General features: G+C 40.9%; 1 protein-coding gene across 2 annotated transcripts in view; it reads left to right on the forward strand.

The window, feature by feature from the left end:
- The window catches only part of fstl3 (follistatin-like 3 (secreted glycoprotein)), an 87,861-nt gene that overhangs the window by 30,584 nt on the left and 32,406 nt on the right, over positions 1-24,871 (forward strand). Inside the window, exon 1 of one of the 2 annotated variants that reach the window (XM_060846516.1) lies at positions 13,427-13,623. The exons of the other annotated variant lie outside the window; for it this stretch is intronic. Within the exon in view, the coding sequence (XP_060702499.1) occupies positions 13,539-13,623 (85 nt within the window). The 5' untranslated portion in view covers positions 13,427-13,538. Of the gene's footprint in view, positions 1-13,426; positions 13,624-24,871 lie in introns of those variants that run through there. 2 annotated transcript variants of the gene reach the window in all.

Here is a 24,871-nt window from a genome sequence, read left to right on the forward strand (position 1 = left end):
GGTGCCAGAAAACTGGAGGTTGGCTAACGTGGTGCCACTGTTTAAGAAGGGTGGTAAGAACAAGCCAGAGAACTGTAGACCAGTGAACCTGACGTCGATAGTGGTCAAGTTGCTGGAGGGAATCCTGAGGGGCAGGATGTACAAGTATTTGGAAAAGTAGGGACTGATTAGGATTACTCAACATGGCTTTGTGTGTGGGAAATCATGTCTCACAAACTTGATTGAGTTTTTTGGGGAAGTAACAAAGAGGATTGGTGAGGGCAGAGCAGTAGACGTGATCTGTATGGACTTCAGTAAGGCGTCTGACAAGGTTCCCCATGGGAGACTGATTAGCAAAGTTAGATCTCACGGAATACAGGGAGAACTAGCCATTTGGATACAGAACTGACTGAAAGGTAGAAGACAGAGGGTGGTGTGGAGGGTTGTTTTTCAGACTGGAGGCCTGTGACCAGTGGAGTGCCATAAGGATCAGTGCTGGGTCCTCTGCTTTTTGTCATTTACATAAATGATTTGGATGCGAGCATAAGAGGTACAGTTAGTAAGTTTGCAGATGACACCAAAATTGGAGGTGTGGTGGACAGCGAAGAGGGTTACCTCAGATTACAACAGGATCTGGACCAGATGGGCCAATGGGCTGAGAAGTAGCAGATGGAGTTTAATTCAGATAAATGTGACATGCTACATTTTGGGAAAGCAAATCTTAGCAGGACTTATACACTTAATGGTAAGGTCCTAGGGAGTGTTGCTGTACAAAGGGACCTTGAAGTGCAGGTTCATAGCTCCTTGAAAGTTGATTCGCAGGTAGATAGGATAGTGAAGAATGCATTTGGTACGCTCTCCTTTATTAGTCAGAGTATTGAGTACAGGAGTTGGGAGCTGAAAATGTGTTGCTGGAAAAGCGCAGCAGGTCAGGCAGCATCCAAGGAACAGGAGATTCGACATTTCAGGCATAAGAAGGGCTTATGCCCGAAACGTGGAATCTCCTGTTCCTTGGATGCTGCCTGACCTGCTGCGCTTTTCCAGCAACACATTTTCAGCTCTGATCTCCAGTATCTACAGACCTCACTTTTTCCCTACAGGAGTTGGGAGGTCATGTTGTGGCTGTACAGGACGTTGGTTAGGCCACTGTGGGAATATTGCGTGCAATTCTGGTCTCCTTCCTATCGGAAAGCTGTTGTGAAACTTGAAAGGGTTCAGAAAAGATTTACAAGGATGTTGCCAGGGTTGGAGGATTTGAGCTATATGGAGAGGCTGAACAGGCTAGAGCTGTTTTCCCTGGAGCATCGGAGGCTGAGGGGTGACCTTACAGAGATTTACAAAATTATGAGGGGCAGGGATAGGATGAATAGACAAAGTCTTTTCCCTGGGGTCTGGGAGTTCAGAACTAGAGGGCATAGGTTTAGGGTGAGAGGGGAAAGATACAAAAGAGACCTACAGGGCAACGTTTTCACACAGAGGGTGGTACGTGTATGGAATGAGCTGCCAGAGGAGGTGGTGGAGGCTAGTACAATTGCAACATTTAAGAGTCATTTGGATGTATATATGAATAAGAAGGGTTGAGAGGGATATGGGCCGTGTGCTGGCAGGTGGAACTAGATTGGGTTGGGATATCTGGTCAGCACAGACGGGTTGGACCGAAGGGTCTGTTTCCATGCTGTACATCTCTATGACTCTAGAAACTTCCAGAGTCGTGGGCTCTGGGGCTAAAATAAACAAATTAATTTGATATGAAGGAGCTCACTGAAACAGGGTGAGGCTGGAAGTTCGTCAGAGCCACAGGAACAGCAACAGAAAAGGAAAAATGGGGAAACATCAATGGTAATCAAAGTTACAACATCACCATATTGGATTGAACTTTCAGTCAGCCAATAAGTTAATAAAATGGCTGGAACTACATAGAAAATGGGAAGAGTAAGTTCCATTCTTTTTGTACAGGAACAGTTTGCAACATTCGCTTTGAGGACATGGAAAGGGCAATTGCAGTAATCTTGCCTTGACTAATTAAACAGTGCTACCCACCTGCCTTCGATTTTCACTTATTCTGGAAGGCAGCGATTGTCAGAAAATGTAGATAACAAATGATAACCACAAGCAATCATCAGCATTATTATTATTTCCCACTGATTGCTTTCTTATCAGTAAGTTCAACAAGTTTTATGGTATTAAGGAAAATAAACACTGAGTCTGATGTTCCTGTTTGGCAATGAAATCTAGAGCAAGGACTGAAAGGCAATGCTTAGAAACTGACACAGCCTCGCCAACATCCGCTGTAATGCAGGCGCCTGAGATGCATGCAAAACAGCAGCTTCCTGTGTCAGCACACCATTCAACATGTACAGAATCTCCCAATGGCTGTGCAGGCAGGTTAGGAGGAACATTAATCCTCCCAGGAAAAATAAGTGCGTACAATGCATTTAATGGTGGCTTATTGGGAGAAGTTTAGTCCAAGAGAAGTGTAGACACTTTGATTGTTTATTTGGTAAGGTTACATACCTCAAAGTTCCTTGAGTCATGATGATGACCTCCTTGGGAAAGTTCCATGCCACAATGTGTGAGAGCATAACATTCAGTTTGATTGTTAAGGATGTGAAGATTAGGGTGGTCTGGTGGCTCAGTGGTTAGTGCTGCTGCCTCTATGGGTCTGTATGGATTTCTGCCAGGTAGTTTGGTTTCCTCCCACAGTCCAGAGATGTGCAGGTTAGGTGGATTGGCCTTGCTTTATTTTTTAAAAAAAAGCCCATAGTAAGCAGGGATGTGGAGGTTAGGTGGGTTAGCCATAGTTAAAAACCCCGCGTCGGATTATGGGAATGGGATGGAGGTGTGGGACTGGATTGGATGCTGTTTGGAGGAATGACGCAGATTCGAATGACCTCTTTCTGCACAGGAGGAACTCCATGAAGTTTCAGGATTTCTGTCAAAAACATTATGCCACACATTTTCCGGTAGATTGTTTGCTCACGGAGCCATAACCTGCTCATGGAGCTAAAATTTGCCTGCTTCCACTCTTGAGCTACAAATAGGAAAATTCCCGCAATTAGTTTTAAAGCATTTCTGTCAGGCAATAGTAAACCTCATATGATTTATTACCATAGTGCATTTTAATTAGAGAAGTACCAGGAAGCAGATGGTCAGATGATTAAGAAACATTGAAATATTTTGTATGTTTCCAAAAATATCAGACAGATAGTTGGATGATATGAAAACTGTGAATGAATTAATGTATTTTTTATATTAAAAATGTGGCAACCAAATTGATTTGTGACATAATGCCACTCTTTAAAATGGCCACGTACCGTATTATTTTAAATTCATCCAAATGATACTTTAGGAAGTGTCTTCATTCTTAAAACATTACAATCAAATTAGAGAGAATGGTAGCAGTCTGGAACTGAAGTGGATAACAGAGAATTGACCATAAACAAAATGGCATACTTTACTTGAAGATTCAGATGAATCTCCAGGCATAACTGGAAAATAACTAGATCCACAAACAATTCCTTTGTGGCAAGCTTCTGGCAAACAGATCCTTAAGGCAAAACAATATTTGAAAATGCATGATAGTTTAAAATTGGCATTCCAGCATTACCTGCAAAGCACATGTTTTCAGGGTTGCGTCTTTGCAGACTTTTGTGGTTTAATTTTTTTTTTAACTGATCAACTGATTAATAAGGAAGTGATTATGTTAAACTAGTACAGGATGGATCAATTATAATCCAATATAATGGAAATCTAACACTGTCACACCATTGCTCGATTTTAAAAAAGGATCAACTTCTTCTCAGAATAATGAATAGACTCTGTATCTAAGTTACCATAGGGTACAGTAGCTTACTTCTAATCAACAAACAATTAAGTAGTTCCTGTTTTTCTTAACTTTAATTGTTACAATAATTGGGTACAATTGGATATTATCTCAACAACATGTTCCTTAAAAATTTGGGAGAGTTTTTTTTAATGCTTTTCTTGATCTACTTAACCACACATTAGGGATAACTTTACTAAAATATAGTATAGTAATTTATTGTTTCACATATTTATGAAAATAGAGTAAAATGTGTATATAATTAATGCGGCACCATTTTACTTACATAAATTACAAAGAAGAAATAATGCATATAATTTTAAGACAAATTTCATTTTTTGTTCCAACCACGGATTCTTGATATCATAAGTGGCTAGGGGACATGCCTTATTCCACAGCTGCCAAAGCTATTACTGAGGCCACAATACCAAGGAGGAAGCACGCTGAAATAGCTGCATTGACCTGATCCAGAACACCGCTTCTGCCAAAACTACCTCATTGTTGCCAATACTCCAGACGCATCCATAGCCAAGGCACTGTCTAACCTCTCAATGACCAGGGCCCATTCTCAACTTCAGAGGACTGAAGGACCACACAAATTAACTCTCAAGGATCAAGAGATCATTCACTGTACTGCCATTGCACGTGCCACGAAAACATCAAAGGAAAAGAACTGACCTCAATCTATTGACACTGGAACAGTTTCTCAAGCCACGACTGCCATAGCCACAAGGAATGGACCACATCCACTACTCAACAGTTTCCCACAACCATCTCCACCAACTTAACCACAGAAAGAAGAAAAAATTAATTTAATTCAAAAGTTAAATTAATTTTTTAAATATGCTGAAATGGGCAGAGTTTTGTTACAGATCTTACAGCCATCATTCTACAACAAGGATCTGATCCACATACTTGTATATTTGCCTACAATTTGAAAGTATGAGATCCCACTGACTTTTGAATGCCATATTAAACCGAGATCTCCTTGCCTATTCAGGTGACTGTTAAAGATGTAATCTTCAGTTCAGTATAAAAAGTGAATGCTGCTCATGTCCTAAAGAACATTGGTTCATCGAACAGTTCTCCTAAACCAAATTTACTAGTTAGTTATTGCTTTTTGCACAATTTACCTTTTTTGGTCTGGCTTAACAAATAATGCACTTTTAAAAAAAATAATGAATTAGCTTTGAGGTGTTTTGAGACATCCTGATCAAGCGGATAGCATTATATAAATGTAAGATCTTCCTTAGAACAATACACCACAGGAACAGGCCCTTTGGCCCATCATGTCTTTGCTGACTATGATGCAATTTTAAACTAATCCCGTCTGCTTGTACATGGTCTGTATCCCTCTATTCTCTGCTTGTACATATGTCTGTCTAAATGTGTCTTGAACTTTGGCATCGTATCTGATTAGATTAGATTAGATTACTTACAGTGTGGAAACAGGCCCTTTGGCCCAACAAGTCCACACCGACCCGCCGAAGCGCAACCCACCCATACCCCTACATTTACCCCTTACCTAACACTACAGGCAATTTAGCATGGCCAATTCACCTGACCTGCACATCTTTGACTGTGGGAGGAAACCGGAGCACCCGGAGGAAACCCACGCAGACACGGGGAGAACGTGCAAACTCCACACAGTCAGTCGCCTGAGTCGGGAATTGAACCCGGGTCTCAGGCGCTGTGAGGCAGCAGTGCTAACCACTGTGCCACCGTGCCGCCCACATCTGCTAACCACTGTGCTAACCACTGTGCCACCGTATCTGCTTCTGCCATCTCTCCTGTCAGCACTCTGGATAAAAGACTTACCTTGCACATCTTTATACTTTCCCCTCTATCCATGTCCCTCATAATTTTATATACTTCTATCAGGTCTCCCCCTCACCCTCTGATGATGTTGCAAAAACAACCCAAGTCTGTTCAACCATGCATTGTAGGCTAATACACTCCAATTCAGGCAACATCCTGGTAAACTCTTCTGCACAGTCTCCAAAGCCTCCACATCCTAAGGCAACCAGAACTGCACATGTACTCCAATTGTGGCCTGACCAAAATCTTACACAATTGCAGTATGACTTGCCAGATTCTAGCTCAGTGCCCCAACCGATGAAGGTGTACCTTCTTTACCATCTTATTCACTTGTGTTGCACTCTTAGGGGGCTATGGATTCAGATCCCAAGATCACTGTGTGTAAAAGATTATGAGTCCATTTTGTATTCTACTCTGGTTTTTCTGGATCTTTTTTCTAAGCTTTTACACTGAATCATAAAACAATTATGGCACAGAAAGAGACCTGTCATGTCCATGCCTGTTTCTTTCAACAGCAACTCCTTTAATCCCACTACGACACCCTTTCAAAATGATCCATCATTTTATTTCTCTGTGAAAGCTTATCCAGATCCCTTGTGAAAGTCATGAATTAATTTGACTCTGCCCATTCGGGATCCTAAACCCTTACTTTAAAACAAAAGCTTTTCTCATGTTGCCATGGGTTCTCTCATCAATCACATTAAATCCATGTGCTCTGATTCTGAAACATTCAACCCAACAGGAACAGCTTCTCTCTATCTACTCTGTTCAGACACCCCTCATAATTTGGAATGTTTTCCAATTTTTTTTAATAATGAGAAGAATCTTCGTCTCTCTAATTTATCATTGGAACCATTTTCATAAATGTTTTCTAGACCCTTTCTAAAGCTTTCACATGCATTTAAAAGATTATTATTCAGAATTGAACACACGTTGAGGTTTAGTATTTTATGAAGGTTCAATGTAACTTTCTTGCCATTGTACCTCTATTTAACAAGCTCTGAATGTTGTTTGTCTTTTTAAAATTAAATTCTTAACTAAAATACAGCAGATGCTGGAAAACTTAAATAAATACAGAGAATGAATAAGTGCTAAGGAAAGGCATCTGTGGAGAGAGGAACAGGGTTGTTGTTTCAAACTGGTCACTTTCATCAGACAGATTCAAATGGTGCGTTTTGGACCATTTTCTCAACCAGCCCTGCATAAAGACCACAGCTTTTTACATTTATTTATTTTTGGACAATGGACTAAAATGGGCAAAGGATACAGCTTTAAACCATGGAAATTCTGGAAGGAAATGTTGCAGTTTTAAAGCAAGTTACTGAAACTCATTGTGAGTTGTATTTACATTGTTGTTTGGTTCAAACAGTGGGAAAAGATTGCTGGATTCATCCACACAATGAGCATGTGGTCAGGGCAGCTTTTCCCAGAGGCACTCTGGTTGATTTTTTTTCACTCAGGACCGGGTATATGGTTCAAAGGAGGTCAGCATGACAAAACTCAGACAGGCCCCTGAGCAAGTGGACGGCCTATGTGTGAACAACACAATAGCAGAAAGCCTCCATACTCTAAAACGTCAGCATCATCTCTCTCCTTGATGAGAAATAACAAGGAATTGGGAGATAGTTAGCTATTCTGTCTCACTATTTGCCATAGGCTTGCTGCTTCTAACCAAGATTAAGAGACTGAATAATTAGTGTGCCAACCTACGTTCTTTCTAATGTTTCTAGCCGCTGTGTGGACCTCCAAGCTCCATGCGTGGCAGCAGCTGGAAAAACTGAAATTGAATACATCAGCAGAGTGTCAGCCAATTGGTGTGAGTGGACCTATGAAGTGGTTGCATTAGTACAAACCATCCTGTGTCTTCAGTAAAGCACTGAAGTGACTTGGAAAGAAGAAACTCTGAGATGAGAAGGAACTCAGAAGAAACAAAAGTCCATCCCATTGAGTACTTTGCTCTGGTGTTATTGAACAGAGTTCCCCTGGGTTTTCCTTTTCCCTTTGCCCATAACATCTTTTCTTTTCATTTGCTTATCTGTGTCTGTCTGTATATGAGTGTAAAGGTTTAACAGCAGTAGAGTTTAAGCTAAAGTGTTATGACCTGATTTTGTTTTTGTTTGCCTGTGGTACTGTTATAAACAGTAGTTTCTTGTTACATATAAAAATCTGGTTGTTTTATTAATCTTAGTCTGTCAGACAAATTGTGTACAAAGTTAAAAATCACACAACACCAGGTTATAGTCCAACAGGATTAATTGGAACCACCACAACTACCTGATGAAGAAGCAGCGCTCTGAAAGCTAGTGCTTCCAATTAAACCTGTTGGACTATAACCTGGTGTTGTGTGATTTTTAACTTTGTACACCCCAGTCCAACAACGGCAACTCCAAAAGATAAATTGTGGATTTCGAGTAATTTGATTAAAAAATCAACTCTAGTGAAACCCCAGAATTAGGAGAGCTCAAGTATCAGTACACTTTTCCAATGGTTTGTGACACCTACTACTATCAACATTTGGAGATGCCAGTGTTGGACTGGAGTGTACAAAGTTAAAAATCACACAGCACCACGTTATAGTCCAAGAGGTTTAATTGGAAACACACCAGCTTTCGGAGCAACGCTCCTTCATCAGGTGGTAGTGGAGGGCTCAATCCTAACACAGAATTTATAGCAAAAATTTACAGTGTGATGTAACTGAAATTATACATTGAAAAATTGATTGTCTGTTAAATCTTTCATCTGTTAGAATACAGTGATAGTTTCACTTCTTTCATGTGTAAATCACGAAACCTTTTTTTAAAAAAGATGCATTCTCGGGTTAGCTGTTAACAATGGTGATAGCTAGACAATATGTTGAAGGTGTTGGCCCCCTGCGTTCCCTGTCTATGCCATGATGTTTAGATTGATTCTAATCTTAAAAAGTGAGATAACGGAGTTTTACATAAATTCATGCAGTTTTTGAGCAAAGTACAACTTAACACTGCAAGTACAAATTCAGCCCACAAAATATATGTATGCGTGTGGGTCTTTGTCTGGGTTGGGGGTTGAGAGTGTGAGAAAGTGTGTGTGTGTGTGTGTGGGGTGAGTGAAGAGTGTCTTAAGTCTGTGAGGGGGTGCATGTGTGAGTGTGGGAGTGTGTGTAAGGGTACGTGTGGGTGTCTGTGTGCGTGTATGTGTGTATAGGAGTGCCTGTGTGTGTGAGAGAGTGTGCATGTGTGTAGGAGTGTCTATGTGTGTGTATAGTGCAATGGTGGTCACCTGTAATGTGACATGAACCCAAGGTCCCGTTTGAGGCCCTCCCTATGGGTACCGAACTTAGCTGTCAGCCTCTGCTCAGCCACTTTTCTCTGCTGCCTGTCCTGAAGTTCTCCTTGGAGGATGGTCACCCAAAGGTCCGAGGCTGAATGTCCTGGACCACTGAAGTGTTCCCCATCTGGGAGGGTACTTTCCTGTCTGTTCGGTACCCATATGGAGGGCCTCAGCTGGGACCTTGGGTTCATGTCACATTACAGGTGATCACCATTGCACTACACACACACCCCGATATTCCTACACACACTCTCACATACAATCAGATACAGGTACACACAGACACCCACACCCACACACACACTCCCACACTCACACATGCACCCCCTCACAGACTTAAGACACTCTGCGCTGACTACACACACACACACACACACACACACTTTCTCACACTCACAACCTCCACCCCAGACAGACAGACACACACACACACACAGATAAAGACCCACATGCACACATATATTTTGTGAGGTGAATTTGTACTTGCAGAGTTACATTGTACTTTGCTGAAAAACTGCATGCATTCATGTAGAACTCTGAGCTCAAAAACTGCATGAATTTATGTAAAACTCTGATTCTAATCTAAAAAGTGAGATAACAATCTAAACATCATGGCATAGACAGAGAACACAGGGGGCCAACACCTTCAACATATTGTCTAGCTATCACCATTGTTAATAGCTAACCCAAGAATGCAACCTTTTTTAAAAAAAATGTTTTGTGATTTACACATGAAAGAAGTGAAACTATCACTGTATTCTAAAGATGAAAGGCTTAACAGACAACCAATTTTTCAATGTATAATTTCAGTTACATCACACTGTAAATTTTTGCTATAAATTCTGTGTGTTAGGATTGAGCCCTCCACTACCACCTGATGAAGCAGCAGCGCTCTGAAAGCTAGTGCTTCCAATTAAACCTGTTGGACTATAACGTGGTGTTGTGTGATTTTTAACTTTGTACCACTATCAATAATGTGTTCACATTTACCCATAGTTCACTATGTTTCTGTGTTTTCTTTAGAACTGTATCCATGATTGGATATTGTCTCACCTTATTCTTCCTACCAAAATGTAATACTTCACACATCAATCTTGTTATCAGCTCATTCTACCAGCTCATCCATGACATCTATCACTATCATCCCCAAAAGTTCACAATACTTCTAATTTTTTAATGAGTCATTAATATACTTGAAATGATACAGTTAACCCCACTCTGTACCTACCTTCATGTTAGAAAAATAACTGTTCACCACTCTCTCTTTCCAGTCATTGGGCCATCTTGGTATTCACGCCACTTTTTCTTTCTTGCAAGGTTTGTACCTCAGGTTGAGGTTTAGGGTGTAGGTTTGCTCGCTGAGCTGTAGGTTTGATATCCAGACGTTTCAGTACCTGGCTAGGTAACATCAGTGGTGACCTCCAAGTGAAGCAAAACTGTTGTCTCCTGCTTTCTATTTATATGTTTGTCCTGGATGGGGTTCCTGGGGTTTGTGGTGATGTCATTTCCCGTTCATTTTCTGAGGGGTTGATAGATGGTATCTAGATCTATGTATTTGTTTATGGTATTGTGATTGGAGTGCCAGGCCTCTAGGAATTCTCTGGCAACGAAGATCGCCACTGATGATGTTACCTAGCCAAGTAATGAAATGTCTGGATATCAAACCTACAACTCAGCGAGCAAACCTACACCCTAAACTTTTTCTTTCATTCCAAGAGCATCAACGTTTCTGGTAAGTCAACTATGTAGCACTTTATGAATTTTGATTTGGAAATCCAAACATTAAACAACATTAAAACAACATTAAAACGACATTACAACAACATTAAAAAGAAAATCAAGTTAGTTTAACACAATTTACCTTTAACAAGTGCATCTTGAGTAGGCTTTCTTTAATTAACCAAGACTCATCCAAGTTAATTTTGTTGTCAATCATTTCTATAAGCTCTTCCACCACTGAGTTGCCTAGCCTTGGATTTATTCTTCTCTTCAATTTTCTTTTTCACATTTTTGTTTTGATTGCGACTCATCTTGTGAATTATAAACAACAATTGCAGGAATTATTTTCCCCCCTTTATCAAGTAATATTTCATTTCAAAAGGCTCCTTCTAAGTGAACTCAGCCTGATTTAAAACAGTGTCATAGTGGAGAGGTAAACTGGTAAAAGTCTGTGACTATAGCCCTTTCTCTATTTTGTTTTATCCCACCCAGTGCTTCTCACCATAACTTTGCAGACATCCTAAAGATGGTCTTAATTAAGAAAGGCCAGCTTTAGAAACATGGGCCCCAGAGTGAGTTGATGGCAGTCCTTTAGAAGTTTGGTATTAAAAACATAACACTACCATTGGAAACAGAATGCTCGCCAATTCATTTTCCTTCTGCTGTAATAGCTTGCACATGTGGTAATTTGTTTCAGAACAAACTGCATAAACCTGACCTTAACCTAAAATAACAGGTTGAAAAGCAGTCTGTGGTGCACACAGTTGCTTACAATGTGAAGCTGCTGGCGTTTCTGGGTGAAGTCTGCACCTATTGACCAACTTAAGAACCGAACTTGTTTTTCTCAATGTTCTTTAAAAACAGTATCTGTTCCAACAAATTTGTTTAATGTCTTTATTGACATAAGTTACATAATGAGAAAAGTGACTGGGTGCCAACATACACTGTCTGTTACAAAGTAACTGTATCCATTCACTGACCCCACAAAATTATAGCAGTTGTGCATATATTACATTAAGTATAGAATTTGCAGAGGAAATCAAATCAGTTACAATACGGTAACTTAACGGAAAGGTACAGGTCAAGTTGCGAACTGTTCATTTGAAACAATTAGTGATTTGATGCCAAGGTGAATGATTACTTCTGATACACTCCTTATATTTTATTTGTGCAATATTACATGAATATTTTGAATTACTTTGGGACTGCTATTTCTTTTTTAACACTGCTCACAAGTTAATGGGCGCAGGGAGGAAACGAAAACCCAATTTTGTGGAATGTGTTTACAGAATTTAACTTGGGTGAGACAGTTAGTACAGGACCCATTGTACTAAGTAGATGAAGGAAGTAGGAAATTTGAACAATATCAATTGGGTAAGATGCCCCCAAGATACCAAGTAGTCCGGGGTTTAGGTGGAGTCGGAGGCAACTCACTTTGATTCGGGATGATGAATTATAGCAAATTCACTACCTTCATATAAAACAGCGCCGTGAAAGGGACTAATTGTAGGAATCATGAAGAAATATGCTGATGCCTCAAAGTCGTATAGTTGAGGCACCACTAATTTCCGGACAAGTGAGCAAACTATATGTATTGCAGAATATTGTTTCGAAGTAGGTATACGTTAATGCGGTTTAGAGTTTATAAAACTGAACACTTATGACAATGAATATTTGTAGATGTGTTCTTTCCAGACCAATTTATGTTTAATCCTGGTAATTTACATCAATAACATGAATTTGAAAACACTTCTGTTTGAAGTATCAATAATGGCGACAGGACTATCCCTAAGACGGTAACGAAGGAGGCTCACTTTTTACTTGTACGATTGGTACTTTAAAACTTTGTCAGACTTCGACTGACTAAAAGATGTATCTAAAGGCGCGTTTAGCACGACCATAATGCTCATTTCCGTGCTATGTGAACAATTTCCTCTGTGCTCAATACAGTGCAACTGATTCATAAACTCTGTTTTCCATACGGTTCTTCGGGAGAAAGCTAAATCAATTTGTTTGGAGGCTGAAAGAAAGTTGTGTGTTATATTTTCTTTTCAATCACGAATTTGGACGAATGTGGAACAATGCAATTTGTCAGATTTATTTTTCGAGCAGTCCTATTTTGGGAGTCCGTTGTTTATCGTAGTGCGAAATGGGGACTGCTGCCCCACACAGAATAACACCACACTCCGAATCCCAGGCAAATATTTGGGTCCATCAGCCCAGAGAACCCGGGAATCATGTGAAATCAATTCTAAGAATAAATCATTGCCACAGCCAACTCAACGCCGAGGTAAAGGCAGGCAGAAATTCCTGTCTGTTTCCGATCGGCAAGTTATTTTTTGGGATTGCGAGACTGGTCCGCTGCTTGAAATTTCAAGACAGATCTTGGAAAGGCGTCCTTTCTTTGTACAGTTCAAAGCAAACAGATGAATTTATCCTTAAAAGCTCCTCAGATACAACCAGTGAGGAAATCGGGAAAGCTTTGGGTAGGCAAACCGTGAAATCAATCCTTCGGAGTTTAGTTTGAAAGAAATGTTGACTAAGACGCAGAGCACAGTAAATGTGACCTCGCTGTGGCTTGGATGCTGGCGGGGAGACTAAGCTTGTTCTGGTTGAAATCCAAAGCGCTGGGCGTGGTTTGAGATAAGATAAAATATTGCAACGGGGGGAAAAAAAATGTTTTGCCTCTCACCTCACTGGCTGTTGTTTCCCGCCCACTCGGGAACACGTCTGCTCTATCCGCCCATCAAGTCGATATATTTAAAGACCAGTTGGGAAATCACAGCTCACATTCATTGTGAAAAGTGAGGTCTGACCTTGCAGAAGAAACCCTTTGACTGTTTTTCCCTCGTCGTTTTGCTTGCTCGTTTTCCCTTCGTGCCTTGTCACCATGCGTCTGTTAACGAAGAACATATTCACCATCCCCTTCATGTTTGCAATCCTGTGTCATTTCATCGCCGACAATCCCTCTTACGGTAAGAAGCGAATCATGTTATTTTAAATCGTTTTTTTCCTCTTTCACAGAACTTATCGTAAACATATGTTGCAATTCTAAAACGATCACGAAGAGTTCACGTCCACTTCTCTGAAATCAGGAAAAGGGGTTGATTTTGAAACAATGTTGCTCCTCTGGGGTGAAAATGGACAGTTGGAAAAGTCAGCTGTAACAACAAAAAGTAGTGTAAAGTTACTAACTGAAGTCGTTAGGACTGGGGGGGGGGGGTTAAAAGAAGTTAAAAATGTGTTGCTGGAAAAGCGCAGCAGGTCAGGCAGCATCAAAGGAACAGGAGAATCGACGTTTCGGGCATAAGCCCTTCTTTTCCTGAAGAAAGGCTTATGCCCGAAACGTCGATTCTCCTGCTCCTTTGATGCTGCCTGACCTGCTGCGCTTTTCCAGCAACACATTTTTCAGCTCTGATCTCCAGCATCTGCAGTCCTCACTTTCTCCGGGTTAAAAGAAGTTCACAATGTATCTGTGTGCAGCGACAACTAGTGTTATAGGCAGATTCTATACTCAACAGCAACTCTGCCACACGTGGGTTGAAATCGTAATAATATTTTTTTTCATGGAAGTGGATCGTAAATCGTTGTGTCAGGAACAACAAAATGCCCAGCAGAACGAGCAGGAACTACTAGAGTTATCTTAAGGGAAGATTCTCTCCATACTTGTTAAGGACACTCCCTTATACTGTCCCTAGTTTCAGATGCTGACTGACTTGCTGTGTGTTTTTAAAATAATCTGATTTTCTGTACGAAAATACACACTGGCACTTTTAAAATTACTTATACTCGATATTATTAAGAGATTAAAGTAGATTTATTCGTGAAAACGTAAATAAAAGCAATATACCGCAGATGCTGGAAATCTGACTTAAACAAAACATAGCTCCTTGAAAGTAAGTAGATAGGATAATGAAGAAAGTGTTTGGTATGTTTTCCTTTATTGGGAGGTCATGTTGCGGCTGTACAGGACATTGGTTCGGCCACTTTTGGAATATTATATGCAATTCTGGTCTTCCTTATGGGAAGGATGTTGTGAAACTTGAAAGGGTTCAGAAAAGATTTACAAGGATGTTGCCAGGGTTGGAGGATTTGAGCAATAAGGGAGAGGTTCATTAGTCTGGGGCTGTTTTCCCCGAAGGGTGACTTTATAGAGGTTTATAAATTCATGAGGGGCATGGATAGGGTAAATAGACAAGGTCTTTTTCCCTGGGATGGGGGAGTCCAGAACTAGAGGGCATAGTTTTAGGGTGAGAAGGGAAAAAATATAAAAGAGACCTAAGGGGCAACGTTTTCATGCAGAGGGTGGTGCATGTATGGAATGAGCTGCCAGAGGAAGTGGTGGAGGCTGATACAGTTACAACATGCAACCGAATGGGTATATGAATAGGAAGGGTTTGGAGGGATATGGGCCGGTCGTTGACAGGTGGGACTAGATTGGGTTGGGATATCTGGTCGGCATGGACGGGTTGGTCCGAAGGGTCTGTTTCCGTGCTGTACATCTCTGTGACTCTATGATTGTGACTGTGCTGGAGAAACATAGCAGGTCTGGCTAGTGTGGAGAGAGAAACAAAGTTAATCAAAATGCAGACCATTACAATGCACTTAGATGGAAGGGCACGTTAACCGTGTCGGAGTGAAGGCCTCACGCTGCTGTGTTGAAGTTGGAATAAGCTGAGGGCTGTTGATACAATGATTTATTGCAACCAGGTGGGATAGCCGTCAGTTTTGTGTTCGTTAAGGTCGGATGGATGTGAGAGTGAAGCCTGGGATGTGGAAGTGAAAGGGATCTTCGGACAAGCTGACAGAGATTTCGCAAGGATAGTGGGGTCTTACACCAAATACTAACAGTGAGGGCTTCGTGTTACTGAAGGTAGTGAACGTTAAAGCTGGAGAACTGTGAGACTGAAATGAATGATAAATGCCAAAAGCGTCTCAGCCGTTCATGTTTCTAACATCACACTACAAACATTTCTTGTGAGTCTGAAAAGGACTGTTGGATTTAAGAAGTTGCACCGTCTTTCAGCGGGACAGACAGTAAAGACTTGTGTCTGTCAGGGATAGGGGGCTATTTCAAAGTGGGCAATAATCTGTACAAGATCTGGGCACCCTCCAAATTCAGGTAACAATGTTAACGGATCAGGAAAGCTGACGAACAAATACAGCGGGTCAGAGTGAATCCTGCTCACTGTCTGGGTCACCATTCTCAGTCAACAACCTGAAGAAGGCGCTTCTGCCGCAAGAAACGTGAATGAGACACTCAGGGGGTACCCCTCTCAGAATGGAGAACTTGTTTTCACTCGAGCGGAATACCTGAAGTGTCTCAGCAATTTCACTCGTCAGAATGTCTTTTTCTTTTAATAAAGTCAACACACTGAGAGGAAAGGTTGTAAATCCGACAGTTTCTCCATGAACTGGCTACAACGCAGTGATGCACAATCAGCTGCAAATGACACTGTTTTGGCTACAGGTTTGGACTTACACTTTCTCTCTGAAGTATCAAACAAAGTTAATCCGGTAAGATTGATTTCAGCAAAGATGCAGACTTCAAGACACACATTTAGATTACAAAATGGAGTTTATAATCCAAAGGGTTGGTGGGGGAGGGCTCTTGTGACGTATTGACAGTATCCCTGCCTCTGAGCCGAGTGACCTGGGCGTCTGTGTAGTAACATCTCTACACAAGTTGATTGGAACATTGCCCACCATTCACCAAAAAAGCCCCACTTTCTAGCAAAGAGCGATGTGGAAAGCCAGTTATTGGACCTCTGGACTCGCAACACGAATCTTTCCAGCAATTACTCCACCCCAATAAAATCATTTTAAAATGCAAATTGGCATCACTACACGCAAAGTTAGCATTTCCCGAAAAGACACAATAGCATTCTTTGATGTCCCAACAGTCTCCGATATAAAACACTTTGATCCCACATATGGAACATATAATTTAATTGCATCTTTTGTACTCTATTATGCCATTCCTTATGGGATTAGACCTTCAGAAACATTAGCTCTGAATGCCAATACTCTGAATGATTACAGAAAAAGGGAATATATATATTGCACAAATAAATTGTCAACTTCCAAATACATTTACAAGCGTGCCCAGAGGAGTAAGGCAGCAGAGACCACTGCCTGCAAGACCCCTCCCCCAAAGATCTCATCAACCTGACTTGGAAATAAAGCAGAAACTGCTGGAGAAACTCAGCAGGTCTGGCAACATCTGTGGAGAGGAGTAAGAGTTAACGTTTCCAGTGACCTTTCAAGAAGAAGGCCTTCTTTGTTTTATATGGAATATCCTTTCTTTACTGTGCCTGTGTCAAAATCTAGGAACACTCTTTCCAATAGCACAGTGGTGTCCCTATGCTGTAAAGAGTGCACTGGTTCAAGCTTGTGACTTCACTGTATATTAAGCAGAAGTTAGGTAAAATAAAACAAAAAACTGCTGATGCTAAGATCTGAAACAAAAACAGATTGTTGGAGGAACTCAGTATGTTTAGCAGCATCCGTGGAGAGAAACCAGAGTTAATGCTTCAAATCCAGTGACTGAGAATGCCTTTCACTGAACTCAAAATGTAAACTCTGCCATCTGTCTACAGATACTGCCAAACCTGATCATTAATAGTATGGTAATAAATGTTTATATTTTTCCTTTATGTTGTTTTGATAGCACTCAAATGAATAGCTTTAAAAGGAGGAAATTGAATCTGTTTAATTGTGGCAATCCTTTAGTTTTATTCATTCATGGGATGTAGGTGTCATTGGTATGGTGAACATATGAGACTTGAGACAACACTTGAGAAGTTTGTAGTACCCACCATCTTGAACTGCTGCATCCCACGTGATGTAGACTATCCTACAGAACAGAAGTCAAGTTATGACTTGGAGGGAAACTTGGATGCTCATGTTTCCAAGTAACTCCTTCCCTTTTTAAGGAATCATAGTTATACAGCATGGAAACAGACTGATTGGTCCAATTCATTTTACTAACCAGTTTTCCTAAACTGAATTAGTTTTGTTTAACATTTGGCCTGTATCCCTCTGGAACTGTCCTATTCATGTGCCCATCCAGATGTCTTAAATCTAATTGTACCTGCATCCACCACCTCCTCTGGCAGTTCATTTCATACACACTCCATCCTCTGCATGAAAATGTTGGCCCTCAGGTACTTTTTAAATATTTCACCGCTTACTTGAAACCTATGTCCTCTAGTTTTGGACTCCCCTATCCTGAGAAAAAGACCCTAAAATGCCCTGGATAATTTTATAAATCTCTCTAAGCCTCTGATGCTTTAGGGGAAAAGCCCCAGCCAATTCAGCCTCTCCCTGTAGCTCAAATCCCCCAATCCTGGCAACATCCTTGTAAGTCTTTTTTGAACCCTTTCAAGTTTAACAACATTGTTCCTAAAGCAGGGTGACCAGAATTGAACACTGTATTCTAAACATAGCTTCGCCAATGTCCTGCATAACCACAACATGACGCCCCAAATCCTACATTCAATGCACTAACCAATAAAGGCAAGTGTGCCACATGCCTTTTTCACTACCTTGTCTACTTGCAATTCCACTTACAAGGAACTATGCACCAGGTCTCTTTGTTCAGCTCCACACCCCATAGCCCTACCATTAACTGTAGGGCTTCTGATGAAATCTCTTGTTCTTGTAAAGTAATAGAGACTGTGCGTTTGGAAAATGCTGTGGAAAAAAAGCCTTGCCAATTTGATCTCTTAAGTTAAATGTGCAGAGGTCAACCCACTTCGCCAGAGAGCAGTATTATCGAGATGGTATAACTAGATACTGGTTCTCCACATTGTTCCAATTGTAAATATTTCTATTACAAATTGAGCATGCATTCTACATTCAACATCTTAAGGATCTGCACAATCTTAGAAGTTATAAGCATTTTTTTAAGAAGAACAACCTTCACCTTGGAAGTACTGAGAGAATTTTCTTTCTAATCATCTCTATTAAAGCAATCTTTGGTGAAGTTGAGCATTCCTGCGTTTAGTTCAAAACATTCACCCTGAAAGGAAAGTTCAGAAATGTTATATCACTCAGTATCACTTGAAAGTAATAATGTATAAGCTGCAGAGACATTTGCTTAACCTCATTCATAAGCTATTCTTATAAAGAAATATTTGACCAAACTTGGATAAAATGATAATTACTAGTTATTGGGCTTATAATCACAGTGAAGTGCCTTTCCTAGTCTTTTACAGAAATCAATTAACATAAAAATGTTAAATATTCTGCGCAATTTTCACGTTTCTAAAATAAAAGTTTATAAATCAAAAATATTAATTTTAAAGGTTTGATATCTCAACATAGACACAAGAAAAACAATAAATAAGCCATACACCAACTCAAATGCAATTGATTTATAGCCAACCCTAATATCTATATGAGGAGTAATAGTTGAGGAAAGTATATTACAATGCTGTCACTGCTATTTCTCAAAAAATTTTATGTGCTTTTTCAGAGAAGGGGCTTCAATGTGTTTTCATATTCCTTTTATCTATTATGTGCCAACATATTGCCGACAACATTAGCTTCTTTTGTGGTTAAGGATCAGCCTTGGGATTAGGACTTAGTCTCAGTTCAGTAAAATGAGTGGCAGGTTATCAAATGTTATCTGGAATTATGAGACTGCAGTGAATTTTCAGAGGTTACAGTAACTCCTATCTGTTCAATCAAAAAGGAATCCATGCAGAACTTAAGTAAATATAGTGTGTTAATGTTAGGCTAATCTTTGCAGGTAATCTCTCATCACTTTCATGTCATAGGATTCTGAGTTCACATTTAAGTCAAGGTATTGTACACAGTAAGGTGGCACAGTAGATCATTATGATCAAAGGTGACTAATTATCCTTTCCAGTTGTGGAAATCAGAGTTTGTGTTGAAACGAGCAGCATGGCTTTCCTTAATCTGTGCAAGAGCTGGCCTGAACAAAATGCTTTCATGTGTGTGCAGTCAATGAAGTCTGTTGTGCTGTTTCCTCTTTTTCCAACATTTTGCTCTTTGTTCACAGATGGATGCACTTTTCATGAGCAAATTAATTTTCAAGTGCGTCAATTCCCCAAGTTTCTTAAATTGATATGAGTTGCTTTGTTCAATGTTACCAAGTAAATACTTTTTTTTATTCACTCATGGGGCGTGAGCATTGCTGGCTGGGCGAGATTTATTGATCATCCCTATTTGCCCTTCAGAAGGTGATAATGAGCCATCTTCTTGAACTGCTGCAGTCCGGGTGTTTTAGGTCAAACACAGTGCCAACGGGGAGGGAATTCCAAGATTTTGACCCAATGACACTGCAGCAATGGTGATATATTTAAGTCAGGATGGTGAGTTGCTTGGAGGGGAATTGGAGGTGCTGGTGTTATTGTGTACATGCTGCCCTTGTTCTCTGGGCAATAGTTAATATGGGTTTGGAAGGCGTTCTCTCAGGATCATCGGAGAATTTCTGTAGTTCATCTTGTAGATGGTACACACTGCTACTAATGAGCATTGATAGTGGACAGAGTGGAAGTTTGTGAATGTGATGCCAAATCAAGCTGGCTGCTTTGTCCTGGATGATGTCAAGCTTTGTGCATGTTGTTAGAGCTGCACTAATGCAGGCAAATGTGCTTTGTAGACATTGAACAGGCTTTGGGGAACTAGGAGATAAAGTACCCACTCTAGTATTCCTAGCCTCTGACCTACTTTTGCAGCAGCCGTATTAACATGGCTAGTTTAGTTCAGTTTCTGGTATATGGTCATCCCAGAATTTTGATTATGAGAAGTTCAATGATAGTGATGCCATTGAATATTAAGGGGCACTGATTAGATTGTCTTTTATCAGAGACAATTTTTATCCTTGTCGGGAAGATGCCAGTGTTGTAGCTGGAGTGGAGTTGCTTGGCTAGGGATGTATCATAAGCCTTCAATACAATTGCTAGAATGTTGTCAGGGCCCATAACCTTTGCAGTATCCAATGCCTTCATCCATTCCTTATATCATGAAGAACATAGAACATTACAGCACAGTACAGGCCCTTCGGCCCTCGATGTTGCGCCGACCTGTGGAACCAATCTGAAGCCTAACTATCCTACACTATTCCATTTTCATCCATATGTTTATCCAATGACCATTTAAATGCCCTTAAAGTTGGTGAGTCCACTACTGTTACAGGCAGTGCATTCCATGCCCCTAATATTCTCTGAGTAAAGAAACTACCTCTGACATCTGTCCTATATCTATCACCGCTCAATTTAAAGCTATGTCCCTCATGCTAGCCATCACCATCAGAGGAAAAAGGCTCTCACTTTCTAACCTATCTAACCCCTCTGATTATCTTTTATGTCTCAATTAAGTTGCCTCTGAACATTCTTGTCTTTAACAAACTCAGCCTCAAGTCCCTCAGCCTATCCTCATAAGACCTTCCCTCCATACCAGGCAATATCCTAGTAAAGCTCCTCTAAAACCTTTCCAAAGCTTCCACATCCTTCCTATAACTGGTGACTGGAACTGTATGCAATACTCTAAGTGTGGCTGCACTAGAGATTTGTACATCTGCAGCATGACCTCGTGGCTCTGAAACTCAATCCCTCTACCAATAAAAGCTAACACACTGTATGGCTTCTTAACAACCCTATCAACCTGGGTGGCAACTATCAGGGATAAATGTACATGGACACAGTACACTACCAATAATCTTACCATTAGCCCAGTACTCTTTATTCCTGTTGCTCCTTCCAAAGTGAATCACCTCACACTTTTCTGCATTAAACTCCATTTGCCACCTCTCAGCCCAGCTCTGCTGCTTATCTATGTTTCTCTGTAACATGCAACATCCGTCAGCATGATCCATGACTGCACTGACCTTAGTGTCATCCGCAAATTTACTAACCCATCCTTCTATGCCCTCATCCAGGTAATATAAAAATGACAAACAGCAGTGGCCCCAAAACAGATCCTTGTGGTACACCACTAGTAACTGAACTCCAGGATGAACATTTCCCATCAACCACCACCCTCTGTTTTCTTTCAATAGCCAATTTCTGATCCAAACCATTAAATCACCCTCAGTCCTATGCCTCCGTATTTTCTAAAATAGCCTATCTTATCAAATGCCTTACTGAAATCCATATACACCACGTGAACCGCTTTGCCCTCATCCACCGGTTTGGTCACCATCTCAAAGTACTTAATAAGGTTTGTGAGGCATGACCTACTTTTCACAACACTGTGTTGACTATCCCTCATCAACTTATTCCTCTCTAGATGATTAAATCCAATCTCTTGTAACCGTTTCCATCCCTTTACCCGCAACCGACGTAAGGCTCACTGGTCTATAATTACCAAGATTGTCTCTACTCCCCTTCTTCAACAAGGGGACAACATTTGCTATACTCCAGTCTTCTGGCACTATTCCTGTAGACAATAATGGCATAAAGATCAAAGTCAAAGGCTCTGCAAACTCCACTGGCTCCCCAGAGAATCTGAGGATAAATCCCATCCGACCTAGGGGACTTATCTATTTTTACACTTTCCAGAATTGCTAACGCCTTCTCCTTGTGAACCTCAGTCCTGTCTAGTCTAGTAGCCTGAATCCCAGTATTCTCCTCAACAACATGACTTTTTTCCAATGTGAATACTGATGAAGGATATTTATTTAGCCCTTCCCCTATCTCCTCGGACTCCACGCACAACTTCCCACTACTATCCTTGATTGGCCCTAATATTTTTCTAGTCATTCTTTTATTCCTGATATACCTATAGAAAGCATTAGGTTTTTCCTTTATCCTATCTGTCAAAGACTTCTCATGTCTCCTCCTCGCTCTCAAGCGACCTAACTGAGCCTTCACATCTCATCCTAACACAAGCCGCTTTCTTCCTCTTGACAAGAGATTCAACTTCTTTAGTAAACCACATTCCCTCACTTGACCATTCCTTCCTGCCTGATAGGTACATATTTATCAAGGACACGCAGTAGATGTTCCTTGATTAAGCTCCACATTTCAATTGTGCCCATCCCCTGCAGTTTCCCATCCTCTGCATCCTAAATCTTTCCTCATTGCATCATACTTGTTTTTCCCCATCTATAACTCTTGTCCTGTGGTATTTACCTACCCCTTTCCATCACTAAAGTAAACATAACCAAATTATGGCCACTATCACCAAAGTGCTCACCTACTTCCAAATCAAACTCCTGGCCGGATTCATTACTCAGTACCAAATCTACATACTTGGAGATTTGGCTTGTCTACATACTGTGGAGGGCTTATGCCTGAAACATCGATTCTCCTGCTCCTCAGATGCCGTCTGACCTCTGTGCTTTCCTAGCAACACACTCTCGACTCTTGTCTACATACCGTGTTAGGAAACCATCTTGCACACATTGGACAAAAACTGACCCATCTAAACACCATAGTATTTCCAGTCAATATTTGGAAAGTTAAAGTCCCCGTAACAACTGCCCTATTATTCTCATTTCTGTCCAGAATTATCTTTGCTATCCTTTCCTCTACATCTCTAGAACTATTCGGAGGCCGATAAAGAACTCCCAACAGGTTGACCTCTCCTTTCCTGTTTCTAACCTCAGCCCATACTACCTCAGTGGACGAGTCTTCAAACGTCCTTTCTACCACCTTAATACTGTCCTTGACTAACAATGCCACACCTCCCTGTCTTTTACCATCATGTCTGCTCTTACAGAAACATCTAAATCAAATTGACTGAATACTGGCATCTTTGATGCTGGGGACCTCTGTTTGAGATCTGAGATAGATCACCTACTCAGCATTTTTGGCTGAAGATCATTACTAATGTTTCTGCCTTTTACACTGACGTGCTGGGCTCCCCCATCATCAAGGAAGGGGAAATTTGTGGATATTCCCCCCTCCAGTGAATTGTGTAATTGTCAGCACCAATCACAACTGGATTAGGCAGAACTGCAGAAATTAGCTGTGTCTATCACTTGATACTATGCTGTTTTGCATGCAAGTAGTCCTACAATGCAGCTTCACCAGGTTGACAGTTAATTTTTAGGTATGTCTGGTGCTCCTGATATGCCCTCCTGCAGTCTTCATTGAATCAGAGTTGATCCTAAAGCTTGATGATATTGGTAAAGTGGATGAAGTGCTGGGCCCTGAGGTTGCAGATTTTATGGGAATATGGTTCTAGTGCTGCTGATAGCGCAGAGTGCCTCATGGATACCCAGTCTTGAGCCGCTAGACCTGTTTGATTTAGCACAGTAGTAGAGCCACACAACATAATGCAATGACAAGTTCGTTTGTCCCTGTTGTTGGTTTCCTCACCACCAGCGTCAGACCCAATCTAGCAGCTATGTCCTTTAGGACCTGACCAGCTCAATCAGTGGTGTTGCTACTGAGCCACTCTTGATAATGGATGTTGAAATCCCCTCCCAAGAGTACAATCTGCACTCATGCCGCACTCTTCAACTGTTGCTCAACATGAGGAGCACTAATTCATCAGCCAAGGGAGGACAGCAGGAGAAAAGCAGTAGAAAGTTTCTATCCCAAATGTTTGACCGAACATCATGAGACACCTGATGTCCGGAGTCAGTGTTCAAGACTCCTGGGGCAACTCTCTCCTAATTGTATATCACAGTGCCACCACCTAGGCTTTTCCTTTCCTGCTGTTTGGAAAGGAATATCTTGAATTGTTGATATTGTTGTCTGAAATACTGTCTGTAAGGTATGTTTCCATGAGTATGACTGTGCCAGAAACACTGTGAGACGATCTCCAAATTTTAGCACAGGTCCTTAGGTCTTACTGAGGGGGACTTTGCAGAGTGAACAAGGGTGTTTATGTTAATGTTGTTTCTGGTGCCTTGGTTGCCAGACAGTCCATCCGGTTTCATTTCTTCTTTGAGACTTTTTTTTATTCACTCTTGGGATATGGGCATTTCTGGCTAGGTTAGTATTTAATTGCCCATCCCTTACTGCTCGGAAATCAATAAACTTGGTAGCAGTTGCTATGACTGAATGGTATGCTAGGCAATTTCTGATGCAGTTAAGATCCAACCACTCTGCTGTGGGTCTGGACTCATTTCCTAAAGGGCATTAGTGAACCAGATGATTTATTTCCCACAGTCATCATTTCACTCTGAATTCCAGAGTGAATTTAAAATCTACCAACTGCCATGGTGTGATTTCAGACTGGATCCCCGAAACCTTCCGTAACTATCTGGATTAATAATGCAGTGATATACCATTAGGCTAA

Source organism: Hemiscyllium ocellatum, chromosome 28, assembly GCF_020745735.1.
Source record: "Hemiscyllium ocellatum isolate sHemOce1 chromosome 28, sHemOce1.pat.X.cur, whole genome shotgun sequence".
NCBI classification, from domain to species: Eukaryota; Metazoa; Chordata; class Chondrichthyes; order Orectolobiformes; family Hemiscylliidae; genus Hemiscyllium; species Hemiscyllium ocellatum.